The sequence below is a fragment of the Patiria miniata genome, unplaced genomic scaffold, assembly GCF_015706575.1.
Source record: "Patiria miniata isolate m_02_andy unplaced genomic scaffold, ASM1570657v1 HiC_scaffold_25, whole genome shotgun sequence".
NCBI lineage: Eukaryota > Metazoa > Echinodermata > Asteroidea > Valvatida > Asterinidae > Patiria > Patiria miniata.
Window position 1 is genome coordinate 11,911,455 of NW_024037064.1, and position 21,983 is coordinate 11,933,437.

Consider the following 21,983-nt stretch of genomic DNA (forward strand, 5'->3'; position numbering starts at 1 on the left):
TTTAACAAATGTTGACATTAACTGTTGCTCCTACATATTTTGACTGATTTCAGCCAAACGTTGTCAAAAGTATCAGTGGCCCAGCCCCAACATGTCACATGACTAAACTGGGGTTCAAAGATCATGGGAACGCTTGGGTCAAAACCTGATTTTCTTTTTATTCAAAAGACCACTTTCAGAACTAATACATGGCACAATCACGTGACTCAAGCATAAACACGAATTTATGGGCCCGCAGCTTCCAAGATATTTTCGATCGAGCTTGTTTATTGAATGGGATCATTTGCTTTTCATGCGTTTTGTTCAAAATCCAAAGAAGAATGTTCAAAACCTAACCTATCGAAGTTTAAGCTCCGTGGATATTACACTTTTTGAAAAAATGGTGAAAAACCATGCACCGCCATTTGATCACAAAACACAATTTTGTCTATAGAACTCTTCAGTCAATTGACTGATTGTTGGAAATCACCTACAGTTCTTGATTTCTTCTAAATGACAGCAAACCAGACGGAATAATTTTCACGGGGTGTTTAGTACCAGTACAATCTTTAATCCAAGTAAGCTTTTAAAAAATTATCCTGTTTGTTACTTTTGAATAAATGCAAATGATCTTCTATGCCTTTCACACACAAAAAGTCCGTAAGGCATCTAGAGTCTAAGATATGTCTGTGCATTTCAATGTCGTCAAATTTTCGACTTAATTCCTTTTGTGTTTCTCTTCCCAACCCTGCACTTTTGTTAGTCCCTACATGTGTGTTCCTTGTACCCTCGTCTTTAAGCCTCTGAAGAAGATTTTGTTGAGTTCGCAACGTCAGGCAATCTTGACGTTGTAACCCATCAGCCTTGCCTGTGTATAAAACAGCCAGTGCGTGTTATGACGTCCTCCAACGCAGCTGGTTAAAGGGAATATACAACATTTGCAAACATTGAAAAATACAACTACCACGTTTTAACAAAATACCTCACTAGGATGTTGGTAAATGACAGTCTAAAGCACCCTGTAAAATTATGGCACCTGGTGTGAAGTCATTTTCAAGAAAATGGTATTTTTGTATAAATTTCCAACAGTGGTCGGCCGACCACCGTTGGAAAAACCTAACTATTTTTTAACTACTGCTCCAGATTCACCATTTTTTTTTCACTCAAAATTTTGTTTGCTATTGGTTACATGTTCATGAACGGGTGCAGGCCAGCTAGACTGGTTCCCGTACCATACATTTTTCCGGCATCTATAAATCGATCCATTTTATCCTTAGTGGAGTCATGGAACCAGACTACTCCACCATTTGTGTGTTTCTTGGTTTTTCCCAGCTTTTCGAACACAAAACTTCAAACATGTCAGTGTAACAATGTTTGATCTATTATACTAGCCCCTCAAATAGTTCATTCTGGAAATTACAGCAAAAGCCAATGATGTATATTCCCTTTAAGTGAATTCACTTTTTATTTATTTTTTGTCACTAGGTGAGGTGCGACGCTTGCTCAACGCCAACCCAACCTACGACTGGAACTGCTTCAGGGAGTCACTCCTGCAGATTGCGCCCGTTGACATCCACATTAGCTCCTCCCCCAACGAGCCATGCCCCTCCCCTTGCTACACCCACAACTCGTGCACTGATTGCCTGGGTTCCAAAGGGGCGGAGGGGGGCTGGCAAGAGTGCGTCTGGAGCGCCCGGCTTGGGCAGGTAGGGGTGTTCGCTCGTACCCCCCGCCCTGCAAACAGGGCGCTGGGATATTCTGATGAGCTTCACAGAATCTTGTGAAGGAAATGGCCTATGACCTATGTATAAAGCATCTGGCTGAAGCTGTTCAAAACCGCAGTTAGATAATATGCGCAAATGCTATCCGAAAACTTCCCATAGAAATGCACACGTTCCATACCAGATGTGATTTCTGTTTCATTGCGGACCATGTGGAGCGTTGCATAATGCAATCAGACCGTTTGTGATTCGAAACGGAGCCTGAGCAAGTGACGGGAATTGTAAATTTACAACACAGATAAGTTTTACAGAATTTCCTACATTATTACGCTTTTCAAAAAATAAAATAACATTTCTGAACTGGAATAAAAAAGTAATGAATCAGTCTTAACGGCCGTTTCAAACCTTGCAGAGTCGTGACCTTGATGACGCGCAGGTCACTGGTCACGCAAAATCCAACCAATCAGAGCGTGAATGCATCAGAGTATCCCAGCGTCCTGATTGCAGGGCGGGGGGTACGAGCGAAGTAAGGGTGCTTCTCAAATATTTGGGAACGATTAGTGATAGGTTGTTCCCAGTTTGGAATTGAAAATGGTCTCATTCTTTTTTCTGGGCAAAGGCAATTTCTTATATGGGATTGGCCTGTTCTCAATTGGGAAGAAAGTTCGGTCTCAATGATTTCTTCGGAAAAGCCAGTTCTCAATTGGGAGTGGTCTGTTTCCAATTTGGAATCGAGTTTTGTTTCATTGTTTCTCTGGAAAAAGGCATGTACCCAATTGAGAATGGCATGCTCCAAATTATAAACTGAATGTTCCTAAAAAGAAAAAGTTTATATGAGCAGAATCAGATTTGTTTTTCCAAGTGGGAGCCATATTCGGTCTCATTTTTTTCCCTAGGGAAAGCCATTTTCCAAATCGGAAATGGCATGTTCCCAATTGAAAACTTAGTGTTCCTGATTAGGAACAGCTTGTTAATAACACTTATTATAATATCACTGTGGTACTTACGTTGTGCTTTATACAGAACAACTCAAAGAGCCTCACAGTTTCAAATTTTGAAGGGTTTGGAGTTGTGAATTGAATACCAAAATCGTTGCCATTTCCTAAACAACACAACGCTATTTTTGAATGCAAAATAATAGAATGCCTGCAAAACGAACACTGCTACACAAAATATTTGGCTAAAACAACCTTCATTTTTTGACTCCTGAATTTCTGGTCAATTACACTGCGCATGACCAGCCAAAACTTTACCAGCAACCTTTACTGAACCGTCTGTTGTGTGTTCATTATGGTATTGATCACTGGGGTCTATTGCAGTTTATTTAGGCGAGCCATCAGAGAACAGACCGTTCGGGTACCGGGTCCGGTATGCTAATTTCTTTCACCCCAATCGGTACAAAGCCAGAAGCCACCCGGTCACTGAAGCGTGACGCCCCAATCGGTCCAAACTGGTGACTCAGGGTTTCACAATAGGCAACATAAATTGAAGTCTGGCCATTGTGGGAGGATTATTCGGCCTGCTGGGATTACCAGCGGCAACTTCTATGAAGCTCATCACAGTCATTGTTGCCTACTGGAGGATTAGCGCGTCGCAAATCGGTTCCTTTGTGATGAGCCAGAGCCATGGTGCAGAAGCCTGGTGGAGTTAATCCAGGCCGATCTGTTCCATGCAAGGTCCCAATCCCTTCAACATACTGGGCGGGCTCATCCCCGAACGGTCCGGGGAGGGATTCTAATCTGAGGGCTCGCCTTACTAGTCTGCAACCGTATACGTCCAATAGGGCGGGTGTGTGGTTGACCACCGACTTGCTATGTCACGTGAAATTCCTAAATTGAAGTATTTTGAATAAAAATTGCACATTTGTTATTTACCTTTTGTTTTGGTTTTTTGCCACAGTGCTTGTCCCCGACCTACGTCCCCCTGGTCTGTTCCACCGGCGCCTGCGGTCCCCTGACCCACAGCGGCAGTCACAACTGCCCCCAGCCCTGCTACCTGAACACGCAGTGCGCTCACTGCCTGCAACAGCCGGGGTGCGGGTGGTGCGCGGTGGGCCAGGGGAACGGGACGGGCGTCTGCATGGAGGGGGGTCTGTATGAGCCCACGGGGGGCGTGTGCTCGGCTGAGGGAGTCGGCTTGAACAACTTCCCCGTAGAAGGTGAGATGGATGTTTAACTAACCACATTTCTACAAACTCCTTGCAAGTCAGTCTGAAATTGTCCTCCTTTTTGTTAACACAGTTTTGGTGATTCACAGGTCAATCATAAGTTGTCACCAATCAATCATAAGTCAATACAAGTCATGGTCAGTCACTTTAAGTCATCGCAAGTCATCACAAGTCTATTACAGGTCAACACAAGTCAATGCCAAATCAACATAAGTCATTCACAAGTCTATCACAAGTCAATCACAAGTCAACAAATGTCAATCACAAGTCAATCACAAGTCGGCCACAAGTCAATCACAAGTCAACACAAGTCAATCACAAGTCAATTACAAGTCAACACATGTCATTTGCACAGTCAATCACAAGTCAACACAAGTCTATCACAAGTCAATCACAAGTCAATCACAAGTCAATCACAAGCCAATCACAAGTCAATCACAAGTCAATCACAAGTCTATCACAAGTCAACACATGTCAATTACACAGTCAATCACAAGTCAATCATGAGTCAATCACCAGTCAAATCACAAGCCAATCACAAGTCCAACATTAAGTTTTGCCTTTCACCGACGTATAAACACTGTATACTCAGCATTAGGTTTTGCCCTTTACCGACATATAAACACTGTATACTCAGTGTGTTACCCACTGAGTTAAAGTTAGGAAAAAAAATCACTCGGTTGGGACTCGATCCCCCGACCTCCTGCTTTCTAGTGCAGACATCTTACCACTCAACTACCGAGCTTGCCGGGATTGGCAGGCTGGTTCAAATCTGATGTACATGTAGCAGTGGGTACCACAATGAAACTATGTTTATAAGATGGAATTTGCATCAGGTTGCGTCTGCAGTCAAGTAGCAATCTATTCAAGCAAACTATTCAAATATATTCAAATGTCCTGTTAGCTGACCTTACATGTACGTGCAACTTTCGGGAATTTTTCTAGCACTAAAGCCTTAAAACACACTAATAAACTCAGTTCTACTTTACGAAGAGTTATAGTGGGTTGCTGTGGTCCAATGGTCACAGTGTTGGACTCGTGTGCTTTAGAACATGGGTTCGAATCCTGACCGTGGGAACATGGTGCTTGTGCTCTTGAGCAAGGCACTTTACCATTATTTCTTCGTCCTTCGAATGGGATGTTAAGCCGTAGGTCCCGTGTGTTGTGTAATGCACGTTAAAGAACCCAGTAACACTTGTTGCTAGGAGAAGGGGTTTGTCCCGGTGTTTCTGGCAGTGGCAGCAATTATGCGCCGCAGCACCTAGCAAAAAGGTGCTACGTAATGGGTCTCATATGTTCATATAGGCCTACTTCATTTACCTGTCTTTGGTTGCATTCTCCCCCAGCGCTTTGTATCCTCTTGCAAAAGGTGCTATATAGATACAGTTATTATTATTATTATAAACCAACATCTGCGTTTTTTGTCCCGTGTAGCAATCGTCACTTTCAACCCTGACGACTTGAAAGAACCGCCTCTCTGGACATTCATGGCCTGCCCGCCGGAGAACGAATGCCTGAATGGCCACCATGATTGCATGGAGAATGAAGAATGCAATGACACGCTGACCTCCTACGAGTGCAATTGCAAGCCTGGCTACCAGCAGGAGAGGTAAGCCTTAATGGGTCTTATTCTTGAATAAGTGAGGGCTGTTGCGAAGCCATTTTTCGCGTTTAAACAGTGTATCCAAGATTATTTAAGTAAGTTTACACACTGTTACTATTAAAAAAAATTCTGTACGGTATATCAGTCCACATGTTTATAATTTTGTTAATCACACCTACCAACCTCAATTTTGTGATTACCTCCCCTATTAGTGAGGGTTCTGCCTGCCTGCCGGTCTGCAACCCTACCTGCGATCACGGCCTCTGCATCCGCCCCGACGTCTGCCTGTGCGACTTTGGCTACGTGGGACCCGACTGTGCCGTCCCGTGCGAATGCAACGGCCACAGCACCTGTCTGGGGCCAGAGCCGGGGAACGTGACCAACTGCCTGCAATGCATGAACAACACACAGGTAAGGTCAAAGGTCATGTCAAAAGGTCAAACAGGGATGTCTTTTGTAGCAATTGGGATTTTGAAATAAAGTAAGTTGTACCACCTCATATTGTATGAATAAAATGGTCGTACATGTAGCCCCTGTTAACATGAAATTTGACCAGGTATGGAGTACCGAAGTGTGACGTCATTTAGAACCAGAAAGTGTAGTGCAAACGAATGGAGTACGCGCGCGTGTTGGTTCACGGGCTGTATTATGCGCAGATGTCTTTCACACACCTGTTGTGCGCGTGACGTATTCACTTCGGTACTCCATAGCTACCGTATACTGTACAAATACAACATGCTTTGAGGGGAAGTTGTGTAAAATTACTAAGCTGAATGATTGAGGTTGACATCACAATACAAACAGTTCACTCACCGCCAAACGATTGCCCCGAACAATATCGTTTGTGACTTTTCTTTCTACCCTTTGGGCCCTCTAAAACGCTGGGCCTTTTACCAACCAGTCCAGCTGTGCGACAAAGGAGGCATTTTTATTCTGAATTAAGAGGCAAAAGTGGAACTTCTTCAAACCCATGTAGTAATTTGTGAGCAGTGAAGCGTGAACCGTTTGGCACACCTTTCTGAAGTGGTTGACAAGGCTATCGTTTTAGAACCGTTCAGCAGTTAACCCTAACTCCCTAGGCTTGTAAGATGTAGCCTCAATCCTGCAAATTCCTCCATTATTTCTTGACTATGGTCCATGGAGGGGTGACCACTGCCTGAATCCTGCAAAATCCTTCAGCAGTGACTGTCAATATGTTGAGACTTGACCAGTGACATCCTGGAGCAGTACGGAGGATTTCAAGCATAATCCAGGCCTATATTTATGCATGGCTGAGCAAAAACAACACAAGGTCTGGCTGAAGACCTTGACAAAGTGCATCCTACGAAATCAGTAATGCACGTTTGCCCTGAATCCTTCAAATCCTCCAAATTTTTCCACTTTGGCAAAGAGTATTTTGAAGGATTCAGGGCGGTTAGGGTTAATGGACCATTTGTATTGTGACTTGGGGCCTGAGCTACCTGCAGATGCGAAACGGAGGAAGGCAATCAAAATCAACAGTGGGTGCAGTAGTGCAACATTACTGGTCTTTGTTGGTTATGTATTCGAAATGTGTTGTTTCTGATTTTGCATCTCTCAGGGTCCGAGCTGTGACAAGTGCCTTCCGTTCTTTGTGGGCGACCCCACAGATGGCGGGAGGTGCATGCCCTGCCTGGCCTATTGTCATGGCAACAGTGAAATCTGCCTGTCTGAAGAAAACTTCAATCGCTCCCGAGATGAGGGTCTGTTGCTAGACCTTGTTAATGTGAGTACCGGACTGCTTTATGTATATATTTTTTTTAAGCCTGAATCTTTCGATCTAAATTTCTCATCGCAATTTGTCTGTCAAATTTTGACACCATATGCCATGTCTGAGTGGGCCATTTTTGTTCTGGACTATTGATACGTACTATAGATGTGTTAAGTTTCAAGTTTATTCCATACTAATATAATGCCAGTACGAGATAAAAGTAAATAATACAGAAGAAACATCACGTTCATCGAAGCAAAAGTAAACTTACTCACTAATCTTTAAGATTGTAATGATGCAATTTGTCAATTGTAGCAGCGTCTAAATTTACATCATTATCCCTGGATTCACACCTGTTTCTATCCCCAAAAATTGTGTCATAAAGGTGCCCTCTTTGGCCCAAAAACTATGGTCTACGCCAATCCCTTTTCATTCACTGTTTTTAATAGGCTTGATTGCTTTTTAAGGGTTTTGTGGAGCGCTGTGGTCCAGTGGTTATTGAACATTAAAGGAATTGAACACTAAAGGGGAACACAGTGCTTGTGTTTTTGGGCAAGACACTTTACTACAATTGCCTCTGTGTACCCAGGAGTATAAATGGGTACCTTTTACGGTAGAGACCAGAATGCGCTGATCTTGAGCTGCTGCAAAAGCTGGTCTTGTGACCTGATGAACAGGGGTAATAATTGTGAAGCGCTTTGAGACCTTTGGTATAAAGCACTATATAAGAACCGCATTATATTACTAACAGGTGTAATAGGGCGACAGTTTGTTATTAAATTTGCTCTAATAGGGCGACACACCTTATTAGGTGTCGCCCTATCATGAAAACCGCCATTTCGCCATTTTGACAAGGGCTAGAGCTAGCAGTTAGTGTTAGGGGTTAGGTTTAAGGTTAGGGTTACGGTTAGGGCTGTGGTAAATTTTGTTCACAAGTCTATGGAAGTGTTGCCCTATTGTGGTTGTTAGTATAATTATTATTATTATTATTTCATACTCACTAGGTGCCTGTGGAGTTCCCCGTTGGTCCGGTAAGCGACGCTATCTGCATCAACTGTCGCAACTTCAGTGCTGGTCAGATGTGTGAGACCTGCGTAGATGGCTACTTCAAGGACCAAAACAACTGCCGAGCGTAAGTAAACTTCCAATTTCGTTTAGAATGAACAGTTTAGTACTTCTAAAGGACATAATTTGATGTTAAATTTTTGGAGAACTTTAACTAAGCTTTGCATTGTGGAATGGTACACAATCAAATTAATTTCGTTGGTGAAGAATTGTGGTGTCAAAAGAACCTTTTTACAAACTCAGACATTTCATACGTAAGAGGTACGGGAAAAAATGGATCTGAACTTTATAAAATGACTCGTGTAGATTTTAGCATTCTTCTAAGAACAAACAGAGCATACTCTCCAAAACATCAAGAACACTCCTCACCCACTTAAAGGTACAGTACATCATTTGTCATTTGTACATTTTTTCGTTTGAAACAACAAAGTGCTCAAAATCTAAAGAAGGGTGCTTGACAACTAACCTGATGAAGTTTCAGCTTAGTGATTGCTGTATATTCCAAGAAAAAAAAAACTCTAGGATCTCGATTTTAATTCAAAAGTTGCAGTGTCATGTTTTGAATTGCGCCCTCACTCGGCATCCGGGACTGCGTTGCATTTTGGGAGTGTTTGAGTGGATTTTGATTGTATTGTTATTAAAACTGGCACGTTAATGAGCAACTCAGTGACATCATTTTTTTTGGAGGAGGTTCCTTGATATACTGTTTAAAACATACAGTCAGCAGAATTGTAGGACTTGAAGAGTTCGCAGGTATACAAGTACAAAAAATAATGGATAGGGTTTTTTACACTGTGATAGATTATGTACGGTAGGATTGAGGATTGCTTCTAACAGACTATGTATAAAAACTTAAATAACAGAAGTACTGCGTGTTTTATGTACTGATTTTTTTCACTTTTTGGATAGCTGCAAATGATTTACTCTATCTTTAAAGAGGTTGTGGAGTGCTCGAAGACATTTCCGTCATTTTTTGGGTACATGTAGCCTTAGGTGTGATGAAATAAAAACGACTATTGTGTCTGTCATGAAATGAGTACAAAAGGTACTTTTTGAGAGCTATTTTTCAGGTCCTGTTTCGACCCGAACGCGCAATTTGTGTAAAAGTCGTCGTTGCGGGCAGCAAACAAAACACAGTAAATCGTGATGTAATAAACAGGACTCGTGTATGCTACTCTGCATCGGGAGTCCTGTTTATTACGTCACGATTTACTGTGTTTTGTTTGCTGCCCGCAACGACGACTTTTACACAAATTGCACAATCGGGTCGAAACAGGACCTGAAAAATAGCTCTCAAAAGTACCTTTTGTACTCATTTCATGACAGACACAATAGTCGTTTTTATTTCATCACACCTTAGGCTACATATACACGAAAAATGACGGAAATGTCTTCGAGCATTCCACAACCTCTTTAATTAAATGTTTAACAAGAAGGAAGTGGTCCCGGTGAATCCAGTGCTAGTGGACATGTTTGGCGCCCTCTATTAACTGTGCACAAAGCTTATACCCTAACCGTTTCTCATTGGCTCCGCAGGTGTCAGTGTAACGGCCACTGGGATCGCTGCGACAAGACAAACGGGGAAGACTGCCAGTGCAAGAACAATACAGACACACCGTCTTGTCCAACGGAGAAGTACCCAGCCCCTTGCTGGCAACATCAGGTAGGACATTAGGAAAAGCCACTCGGAGAGGAATAGAAGCTTTGCAAAACTACAGGTTGAGTCCAAAAAAGCGGAACCCAAACCCCCAAAAAATATATTTCATATTTAAAAAAATATGTAGCACCAAAAATAATAATGACTGGAAAGCCAATTTCATACATGTAAACTACTTTTCGATTAAAGAAATACTGAAATTGCTTAATCCGTTCAAAGTATGTTATCAGTTAAACGGAATGACCTTCAAACCTCTTTCGTCAAAAAATGCGATTTCAAGAATCGTCGTCACAATTGTCACAATTCGTCGTCACAATTCAAACATCACCAGCGATAAAACCTCAGTTTGAAAGATAAAAATATTCAGCAAAGAACTTTTGAAGGCCCGTCTTTAAAAAAAGTTGATTTTATAAATCATATTGTTAGCCTAACAGGGTTGTTAATAAAGATATTGTGTACAACAGTTGTTGACAGTTGTTGAAACAAGTATTCTGTGTCATTTTCTTTGTTGTTCCAAACAGTCAGAACACACAATATTTTTTCTTTGAACAGATTGAGCAATTTCAGTACTTTTGTCATCTAAAAGTAGTTTATGAAATTGGCTTTCCAGTCATGATTATTTTTGGTGCTACATATTTTTTTGAACATGAAATATATTTTTTGGGGTTTGGGTTCCGCTGTTTTTGACTCGCCCTGCACAGTTATAATTCAAAAGGGCCGAAGTTGCAAATCAAACAAAGCCAGAAACATAATACCCAATATAATTCACCATAAATTACTGGTGTACTCCAGCTTTTAATCAAATTCAAATGTGTCTCATTCAATAGTGCTCTATCTGCGAAGAGCTGTTCATTGGTCAACCCACAGACGGCCACCAGTGTTATCGCCAGATGCACGTAGATCAGGACACCTGCTTTGATCCAGAGACCCAAACAAGTAAGTCTTGAGATCCAAAAAGTCTGATTAATGTGAGATGAGGTCTTGATAAAATATATTAAACCTCCAATAAACCTCCAATAGCAGCTAACTTCACAAAGGTTTAACCCTAACTCCCTAGGCCTTTTAGCTAGGATGTAGCCCCAATCCTCCAAACTCCTCCAATTGGCCTCATGGAAAATAGCATATAGCCTCAATCCTGTAAATTCCTCCATTATTTCTTGAATATGGTCCATGGAGGGGTGACCACTGCCTGAATCCTGCAAAATCCTGCGGCAGTGACTGTCAATATGTTGAGGCTTGGCCAGTGACAATCTAGAGCAGTACGGAGGATTTCAAGCATAATCCAGGCCTATATTTATGCATGGCTGAGCAAAAACAACACAAGGTCCAGCCCAAGACCTCAACAAAGTGCATCCTATGCAATCAGTAACGCACTTTTGCCACGTAGCCTCAATCCTCCAAATTCCTCCACTTTGGCAAAGAGGATTTTGAAGGATTCAGGGCAGTGAACCAGGGCAGTGAACCAATTAGACCAAAACCCAATATCAAAATGTGTTTTCTTATTCCTTTCCATCCTAACCCAACACCAACCTTGTGACAGATTGCCCGTTAGACTCAGTCCCCCTCCTCTTCGGTCGCACCTCCTTCTTCGTCGTCCAGCCAAAATTCACAAACCTGGACATCCGGCTTACCATCGACGTAACAGCCGGTGCATTAGATGTCTACATCACCTACAGCTACGAGTTCTTCCGCGTGGTCAGCAACCAGACCACAGGTGCGCAGAGCATCGTGCTGGACGATGCCAACTTGTATGAGGAGGTGTACCGCGACAGACGGCGCGTGGACTGGCAACGGGAACGGCGGAACGTGCCACAGGAGCTGGATGCCTCGGCAGGAGAACAGGTACTGTGTAGTCTTCAAAAATGCTTGTTCCAGTTTATTCAGTCCAGTCTATGCCAAAAATGCTGTACGCCACATGCAAAACCTATGCACTCCATGAACTGTTTTATGACCAACGTTTTATATAGTTTAAATATCTTGGAGGAGGATAATGACAGCATTTTCGACTGTTATTTGTGTATGATTTTTGTTCACGAAACAGTTGTTGAATCACCTCCGCCCACAATCTTGAAAATTGTTTTGGCAGACTTTCTTAGTAATTAACCGATCACCGTTCACGAGTTAGCCACGCCCCTTAAACAACCCGATGGCGTTTTATACGTTCAGTTTTGTTACTCTCAGCTTTTGTGCGTTCCACTTCCATTTATATATCATATAATTGGACTATATTTCACAAGCTACGTTGACATGATTCTATCGCGATAGGTTAATTGTGTGGCACCTCTGAAAATTCTGTCACAAGTAAAAAGCCATTCATGTACCTGAAACACAGATCTGTGGGTGTCTTGTATCAACCTTGATAAGTTATGCAATTACAGGCTCTGCGATGATCACGATTTGGTAGTAAAATAGTTCCTTTTCAGTCGATACACCACAACATTGCTACCTAAAATGATGGCGCAAGTTACGCCATAATTTGTTGTGTAAGTCACTGACTTGCACACTGTGAAAGGAAAGTAAGTACGCAATAAATTGTGGCACAAGTGAAGTTAAGCCATTGCGCAAATTTCCATGAAAGCAGCTGCAAGACATTTGTGCAGAACTTATCTTAGGTGAGCGTGTTGGTGACTTTTGTCATTCTGTCATTTTGTCATTTGTTATAATCCACTCAGTGATGTCATTTATACCTGGACGGGCTCTGGCATTCTTCGATAAAGACTTTTCAAACATTTTTAAAGCTTAATAATAAATGTTCTATTATCGACATGTATGTAATGCTATTCCTTGTTCCGATGTCCTCAGTTGAGACCTTGAAAGAAGTGTTGCAGGTTGATGTCCTCGGTCATGTTCTTCTAAAAATGTGACATTTTCATGTCTGAACAAGCATTTAAGTCATCAGTTCATCAATCTAGGATAATTTTTGTAGGGTTTGACATCCTCATTGTTATTCTCTTTTTAAGAGGTGGTTATCTTATGTAGATCTTGGCAATAGTTGAGGCATCTTGAATTTGAATTCACATTTCAAAAATTGTTCTGTCAGTTCTGTGGTTATTTTTGGAGAGGCCGTGATGTCCTAGCTTGGACCTTCTAGGACTAGTGTGCAAGTTTTGACTTCCTCAATCACGTTGTTGTCTTCTAAATTTTTTTAATTTTTTGACAGGCCGGACTTCCTGGATTGAAGCTTCTAGGACATTTTGCAAGTTTTTACATCCGCAGTCACATTGTCCTCTCATTTGTGTGGTTATTTTTAACGTGCTGTTGTTCCTGATGCCCTCAGTTTAAGGGGCAGTTCTGTAGGTTTGGGGTCCTCGGATATGTTGTATTAATACTGTGCTTAATTTTGGACAGGCTGTGACGTCCTCAGTGGAACTTCCAGTCTTCAACAATCTCTTCGAGTATGAGGCAAGCGACACCATCAACACCTTCGTCACCATCGCGGATCCCTTCTTTGTGGCCATCGTCCGTAGCTTACGGAACCGTTTAGTGGTAACCTTACCCCAGGACATCCACAGTCTGAAGACACACAAGTTCTACATCACCTTGCTGAGCCGTGCCGTCCCGGCCGGTTCAAGGACGTCGTCCACGTTGGCTAGTGCCACCAGCGGCATCATGTACTTCCGGCAGGACCAGCCCCACATCGACCTCTTCGTCTTCTTCTCTGTCTTCCTCTCTTGCTTCTTTCTCTTCCTGGCCATCCTGGTGGTGGCCTGGAAGATTAAAGTCGGTCTTGAAGCGCGCAACGATCGGCAGCGCAGGGCAATGGAGTTAGAACACCGTGCAAGCCGTCCCATTGGCCACGCCCTTCTCTACATTGAGGGGCTTCCCATGGGTTCCTGGGTGGTCGCGCCTGCTTCGGCCGCAACTGCACCGTCATCTCGGAGACACAGCAGGTTGAAGAAAGCTGGCGCCGACGGTCCCCCGGGGTCACGACCCACATCCCCCGCCAAAGTAAGTACCAAAAAATGCTTAGTTCCTTTGGCAACTTCAAACCTTTACCAAGTCATTAATTTGTACCCTGTCCTAACTCCCATAGCATGTTTGCTAAGAACTGTCCTGAATTACGTTAAGTCCAGACCCCAATTTCCTGGACTTTCAAAACAGAGATTATAGCACAGCAAGCTTATGAGAACCAGTAACTCGTACATTGCATGACATACTTTGGTGATGATCAGTTTTCACAAATAATATTTTCTTTTGTTGGTAAATCTGCGTGCTTAGCAGCACCATTAAATTTGCATCAACATCATAGGAGCCTGATCACACATTAACCCTAACTCCCCAGGGGGTGTGCAAAATTATACTGAAATTGGAGGATTCAAGACTGTTAGGGTTAATAACAATAATAATAATAATAATTTGAAATTTATAATGTGCCTTTGCATATAAATGATCAAAGGCGCATTGCAGAATCAACATTAAATGCATTAAACTACTTTAAAATAAAAAAAAGTCACAGAAGGATTACGGTAAAGTATATAAAGTCATGTCACCGCGCCAGTGCCCAAACAGCAGTATGGGTATACATCTGTCTCGCCAATAGGGAGAACATATTACTTAAGCCTTACCCTGCTGACATCGGTGATGTCTTGATCTTTCCCAGAGACAGACGCCTCTAACCCTACCTATGAATTAAGCATCTAGCTACCCGGCACGGTGATGCTAGAAATAAGAACTAAGCTGCCTACTCTAGTTTTCAAAGGGTGTCAAGATCCATATACGGAGTGCCTGGCCTACCTCCTAAACCATGTGGAGGCTTTTTGAAGGATCCAGGAATTTATGTTCTTGGATTGGCAGGAGGTGGTCTACAGCCTCGAAAGAATCTTGGGGTTAGGGCTAACTTCCGCTTGAATTGTTCCACCAGGTTCTGTAGATTTTGGCCAGTAGGCCGCCTGAACCCACAGCCCTCCATTCCAACCAAATCCAGTATTTCTAAGTGAAAAAAAATGCTCTAGTTTTTTATGTGCTGCTTCTCGTTTTCCTAGACTTTTGGCCATGGACTGATCGCCTGCGAACCCACGGAAGACGACATGGCAGCTGTTGGGACAACCATCATCTCGCTGCCTGGCGACTCGGCAGCACCAGTCCAAGCCTGCCTTGGCTCCGCCCTGGTCCTCATGAAGTCCTCCAACCGCAACCCGGACCCGCCTGCTTCCCAGCTCCGCCCAGTCCGATTCTCCAGTGGCGGCAAGGCTGGGATGTGTCGCGAGATGCGCATGTGATCGCTCACTCGCGATTGACTTGGGCGACACCCAATATTTTTCATCGATTCCGGTTCCGTCCAGGATTTGTGATTCAGGGAATCGAACATCTGAAAGCGAAAAATAACAGGCACCATTATTCCGTTTCGAAGTTTAGAATCGATTGTATTTGAATCCAACATTGAGTCGCCCAAGCCTAGCTCAGGATCCGTCGAACATTTTCGTGTGCTGCTGTCTCACAATTTCCATTGAAGCACAGCTTTGATAACTTCAAACCTGTATTATACATATATATAAATATATATAAACAGAGCTATTTTTTATAAATTAATGAGCAGATTTTTTTTTCTGAGGATGCACATCTTATTCTTTTTTGGCTCTGAATTTTCGTGGAACTTTTTGCTTTTTGCTTTTTGAAGGATTGAGGTTGATTGAGTACTGTGGTGCGAAGGTTAGGCTAGGAGTATTCTCAATATAAACTGTCCCGGATAAGTTGGGGAAACATTGATCAGCAATAGGCGCATTGTACCCGGTGTTAGTTCTAGGATGCTGAACAACTTCTCAGAATCTAAGATGAAGTTATTGGTAAGGGAATAAATATGTGCTTGGCTGGTTTTAAACAAGTACGTTTAAAACCGGCTGGAGGCCTGGTTGCTGGTAATGGCCCGAGCCGAAAGTGAGCACATATTTATTCCAGTGCAACAATATATTTCACTTAAAAAGTCAAAACATGTCACAAATTCACAGATTTCCAACAATTGTGTTCAACAGTTCACTTCGTGTTTTGCGGAACACCCCTCTGGCCATGTCTTAAGATATGTGCCTCACGTGCGTACTGCTAAAAATCTCCTTATATGGTAATCAGTGCCCATACAGCACGTAATGCACGATGTGGCACAGAAAGAATTGTGTTTAAAACCAGCTGGTGTTTTATCAGCGGTTTAACACCACCCACATGGCGGGCTCTCGACCAATAGGAATGGGTAAATTGTCTTAGGTACCGGGTTTTTATGAATATTGTTTACAAAATAATTACCTCATCACGGGGAAAAGGTTGTTCAGAATTCTGCAACAAATACTTTGTAAACTTTCCTGCAACTTATTCCAGAGATGACTCCTTGATTTCTTTGTTGTGGTTGGCAACGGCCTCGTTGTGTACGGACGTGTTGAGATACGTGTAGCTATTCAGGAACTGTATTCTTGTATTGATGTATTTGGTGTATGATTCGTTAATGTCGCATAGGACGTTAGCTAAGCGATCGGCGAGTTGTAAATTGATGTAATTTGTCAAGGATTTACTTGGATCGGGCTATTTTGTTTCAATATCATCAGATCGTGGGGGAATGTGGCCTAGTGGTCAGGGGTTAGAATCCAGCTGCTGGTCTTTATGTTGTGTCCTTGGGCAAGCCATTTCACCCCACTTGCCTCTCTCCACCCAGGAGTATAAATGGGTACCAGCATTAGCTGGGGAGTAACCTGCGATGGACTAGCATCCCATCCAGGGGGAATAGAAATATTCTCAGTCATTTCTTGCTTCTGAAACCGGAGATAAATACTGGCCTGATGGGCCACATTGGCTCATAACAGACTTTACTTACTTCCACAGATCACTGTATGACATCTGAACGCTAATTGACACATACGTGACTTTGTCCAAAGACAATGTCATGTGTTTTTATTACACACACAAATAAAACAGTGGTAAGTTGCATGATTTTATAAATGTGCGTTTTTATAAAAGCGCACATAGTCTGTGACAAAGTCATGTATGTGTTTTGACCTTCACAAAACACAATGGATTTTTTTCTTTCTTTTTTCACATGCAAAGGTCAAGTTTTAATCAATGAATGTCATGTCATCAGCAGTAAAGTTTAAATTACATCATGTCAGTTGAATCTTTCAAAAATTACATGGTGTCTGGCCTGCATGTGCATGCTTGTAACATTGAAACAACATCAGACACCAGACATCTTGTTTTTATGGCACTCTCTATGTGGAATTATGATAGTAACAAACATGAAAAAGGCTGAAATTGTCTGAGTTTTTATCATCAGTATTCGTACATGATTTACGTTCTTTAGGTGTTGATTTTGTTTTTCCAAATTTTTGTTGACCTCAACATCCGTTTGAATTTGAAAATACTAAACCATTCCTCTTATAAAAATATTACAAAACTGAAAAGCTGCAATGTAATTTTGTTCCTTTAAATGAAGCCAAGTTTTACATCAAATAGATAAGTCTTGAGATTAAGTCATCCCAACTAGCTTGTTGTTCTTTCTTTTTCCTTGAGAAGTAAATGTGTTATTTGATAATTTTTTATTAACAAAAATGGGAAGAAAAAAATCAGTATTTAGTTTTTTTGTCCGACCATCTTCCTAAATGTCCAAATGATGTTTTGTGATTGTTTGATGCACACGTTGTATTTTCAGGTGGAAATCATTAACCATTGGCACCTGTATTGCATTGTATTACATTGTATTACATTGTAATACATTGTATTACATTGTAATACATTGTATTACATTGTAATACATTGTATTATAATGTATCACATTGTATTGAATCCCTGATTGAAGCCATTAACCACACTGCTTTTGGCAGTATACCGAGAAACAGGCAGGGTGGTTTGGGGCTGTTCAGGTACTACTGAGTTGATCAGAAACAGATTTGGAGTTATAAAAAAAATTTAAAAATGAAAATAAAAAAACATTTTGAGCTTCTCTGAAGATCAGAAGAGGTATTTTTAGCATTTTTTTTTTAAGGGGAATCTGGGAAACTTTTGTACAGGTTTGTTTAAAAAAGGATATTTGTCAGGTTTTTTGATATGCAAGAAAATTCTTTCAATGCAAGTTTGAAAAAAACAAACCTAATCTTGTTTTTTCCCCAAATATTTTGTTATATATTGTTCATTCCCTTTTAATGAATTGCGGTACGAATTTGAAGCTTTGTACATGAAGATGTGAAACTTATGGATTGTTTTAGAAAGTTTTTAAAACCACTCCTGTGCATAAGGGTTTTGCACCTCAAGCTGAAAATCAAGCTCTGGCTTCTGGCTAGCAACCCAAGTGAGAAACGTGCCCAAGTTGGAATGTGCCAACCTTTGCAAGCACATCAACAGAAGTTTACCCATTTTCAAAGTGAAGAAAATCACTTTGCATGCACTTTCAATCATGTACATTGTAAAAAGACTTCAGTGACAATTCATGAAGAGAAATAAGATTTAAGACTACAATGCAAAGCACGTGTATTATCCCCCGTAATTTTAGGTGTGTATAAATTCTCTTGTTTATGCCAGCAACCAGATGTGTGTAAATTTTATTTTACTGGACTATTATAACTCGCCCTTTTTGTACATAACTCGTAAATTCAACCTCCGAACATTTTATAAGGATTTTTTTTAAGGAAGAAGGGGGTCAGTGTTTGTAAACTGTGAAGAAATCGTGTATTTCATCATGTGTGTACATGTATTAGTAAACAAATAATATTGTGTTTGTCGTGAATAACGGAATTGTTGTGTTTTTTTAGGTAAATTTTCACTTGGTGAAGAAAAGTTGCATTTGTTTGTAAGCTGGGAGATAGACTGTGCCCCCTCCGATTGTACTTCTTAGCCCCGCCCATGGTATAGCATTACATATGCTTGCTGTAGATTTTCTTCAACCTAGATTTCTATAAAACCTATTTGCATTCGACGCCATGTTTTGAGGTTTTTTCAATTTTTGCGGATTTTTGCGGATTTAAAAAAAAAATTGATAAAGGTCTACTCGTGTGTATCCTTTTGGCAGTGTTGTATTCGAGTCCATCACAAGTCCTTTCATAAAGCCAGTCGCAAGTAAAGTGGTTGAACCATGACAAAGGAATGCTTTTGTAACAGCTCATTTGAATGGCTAGCCTCTTGACTTGAGACTGGAAGACGTGTGATGGACTTGTGATGGACTTGCAGGGACTCGAATACAACACTGCTTTTTGGCACCTCAAATATGGTTGCAATGCTAATAAGGACCTTTTAGAAGAAATTTTGAAAATTCAATGAGAAGTTGAACAGGGAAATTGACTGGAGTGGAATAACGAACCAGTGGTCATTGGAATACCGTACGGTGCTCTACAAACTGAGCTGTCTATCCCTATGTTGGCAGTCGCCCAAATTGTCAGTGTCTTTGTGCATGGTTGCTATTAACTTTGTAACATTGGCTACATGGTATTTTCAAGTTAATGTTTCGGGTCACCTTTGCATCTGTAACACACAAACTATCCCCTGGCATAGCAAGGGTCTAAGATATGCGAGCAGATAGAGCAAAATTAATTATGCAAAACAAGAAGCGTCTTGACCTCGAGATTCTGACCATTCGGCGGGAGTGATATTACAAAAACATGGCAGCCAAATTGGCCAGTCAACAGTTTATAGTCCACATTTCTGATCAAAATGATGTCACTATTTCTAAAGTCAATTCTGATTGGTTGGCTTGTGGGGTCACATAAAGTTTGCATGCATACACATATCAGATGTTGGTTAGGCAGATCTAAGGCTCTGTGGAACAACGGATGATACTCGGACTAGGCCATATTGTTGGACCGCTAAAATTCCAATTTTGTGAAATAATTTTTCTATAACTATCGTATTTTCTATTCCTCCAAATTTCTCTAATTTCTTTCATTTGATGCCTCATTCAGAATTAATTGCAATATCTTAAGGAAAAAAACAAATAAATCTGTCATGGAGGTGATATTTGAAAATAGCTTGAGAGAGCAATGTTAACAAATTGGCAGATTGCCAACATAGGGCTTGGTAGTTCATTTGGTAGAACACCCAGAACAGTGTTCCAAAGGTCGCTGGCTCAAATCCCGCCTCATTCAGGTTCGTTGATCCATTTCAAATTGTACCTAGTCAGTTTCCCCTAGTGGTTAATACTACATGATGTGATGACATTTTGATAGCACTATTTTTGTACAGCCCATGTGCTATTTTGTATGAGATACATGTACATGTACAGGTAGATGTTGATTTAAACATAGATGCAGAACAACCAACCACGCAATGTTTATACACAAACTCTGAAACATAAGCATTCAACTCACATTGTTTGTGTACTGAGGGAATGTCCAAACAATAAAAACTGTTACAATCTTTGTGGGAATTTCCTGCTCATTACGTGCGAAACATTTTTGGTTTCTGTTTTTCGTTGGTACATTGTATTACATTTCAGTGACTGTATATTTATGTACATTGCACTGTGCATGTCAACTATAGATTTGCAATAAAACACAATGTAACATAAAACTTAATTGTGAACTTTATGAACTTTTATTGAACTTGGCATTATATTTCAAAGAGGTTTTAATTTTTATGATTACTAGATGGAAAGCATTCATTTATGTTCCTGTGATAATGAAATTAATTGGCTGTGTGACTAAAGTGATCACAAACTTTCTTTACTATCATTTTTTGGTGGTACCCATGGGCGTCGCGAGGGGGGGGCAAGGGGGGGCACTTGCCCCCCCCCCCTGGAAAAGAAAAAAAAAAAAAAGGAAGAAAAAAAAGGGAAAAAAAGAAAAGAAAAACAGGCGCGAAGACAAAGTGGTGTAAGTGGGGGGGCAAAATGTCCCTGCCCCCCCCCCTCTAAAACTGATAAATCGAGAATGTGTTGAGAAATACAAGCATTTTTTGGCAAAAATTTCTTTTGCCCCCCTCTAGAAAAAATCCTGGCGACGCCCATGGTGGTACCAGGTACCGGTGTAGCATGCATTTAGCTCTTATGAAATACGGACTCATTGGTGGTATTGCGCATGCTCATTCATAGACAATTAGGAGAGCGACCGGTCACGTGAGAGGGTTTAACCAATAAAAGTAAAAAAGAGTCCGATTTTCATACGAGTCCGATTTTCATATGACACCGGTACTTTTATGTATCCAACTACATCGTGGATTCCAAAAACAATTCACGGGGGACCCGGCACGTCTTCACTCAACAACACCCCCCCCCCCCCCTGTTTTCTGTGCAGTGCTATCGTATAGGATACCCCCCAAGTTAACACCAATGAATAGGCTAAATCTGCCCCATTAATTGTGTAGACTGGATGCATGAAAAGACTTCCACTGGACATGCTGAACTACAGGGTTCAGCCACAGTCATGGAAAATTCCTGGAATTTATAGCTTTCATATGGAAAGCCATTGTAAAGTCATGGAATATTGTTATTTTTATGAGGAGTTATGGAAAGTTGATAGTCCAAGAAATGAAGTCATTGGGAAGTTATGTAATCCTGGACAACCCATACGTATACATTTATGTGTAGTATATTTGGCTAAGACAGTTTTCCAGTTTGCCTTGCATACTGTCACTTCCTCTATCAGTATTTGACATTGACATCAGCTATTCTTAATTTTGCATCCACATATCCACAAAAAACATGTATAGGTGAATATGATGATTTTCACTGAGGGTACACATACCTTCTTATTTCTTTGGTTCCCCTTTTCCGACAGACCCTATTTTGGGCTCCCGACCAAACACACAAAGAAATGTACAACTCTTTATTACCGTCGACCCTGTCTGGATTTTTATTTCTAATTCCGACCGACCTTGAAATGTAATATTTCACAGGCTAATGACATGGGAAACCCATTGCAATGGGCTAGCACGAGTCGCGACATATTGAATTGAAATGAGGTAAAATCTTAATTTTTGGAACTTGCGAAGAGAAATGAAAGCAAGTTAATTAATTAATTCCAGTCTGCTTCCATGAATAATTTAAAATTTGTAATTCCTTAATGTTTACTTAAACATTCCCTAATGAGTAAAAGCCAGATAAAAAAAACACCCAAAATGACAGTAAAATAAGGCTGCATTTATATATGCCTGCATAAAGA

At 41.2% G+C, this 21,983-nt stretch overlaps 1 protein-coding gene across 1 annotated transcript in view; it reads left to right on the plus strand.

Annotated features, from left to right (window-relative positions):
- Positions 1–20,399, plus strand: part of LOC119733051 (multiple epidermal growth factor-like domains protein 8) — a 74,185-nt gene extending 53,786 nt beyond the window's left edge. Inside the window, exons 35-45 of the mRNA XM_038206631.1 lie at positions 1,465–1,685; positions 3,600–3,858; positions 5,302–5,476; positions 5,683–5,881; positions 7,050–7,214; positions 8,204–8,331; positions 9,801–9,927; positions 10,749–10,857; positions 11,462–11,763; positions 13,270–13,869; positions 14,904–20,399. Coding sequence (XP_038062559.1) covers positions 1,465–1,685; positions 3,600–3,858; positions 5,302–5,476; positions 5,683–5,881; positions 7,050–7,214; positions 8,204–8,331; positions 9,801–9,927; positions 10,749–10,857; positions 11,462–11,763; positions 13,270–13,869; positions 14,904–15,140 — 2,522 coding nt within the window. The 3' untranslated portion in view covers positions 15,141–20,399. The remainder of the gene's footprint in view (positions 1–1,464; positions 1,686–3,599; positions 3,859–5,301; positions 5,477–5,682; positions 5,882–7,049; positions 7,215–8,203; positions 8,332–9,800; positions 9,928–10,748; positions 10,858–11,461; positions 11,764–13,269; positions 13,870–14,903) is intronic.
- The last annotated feature ends 1,584 nt before the right edge of the window (positions 20,400–21,983 follow it).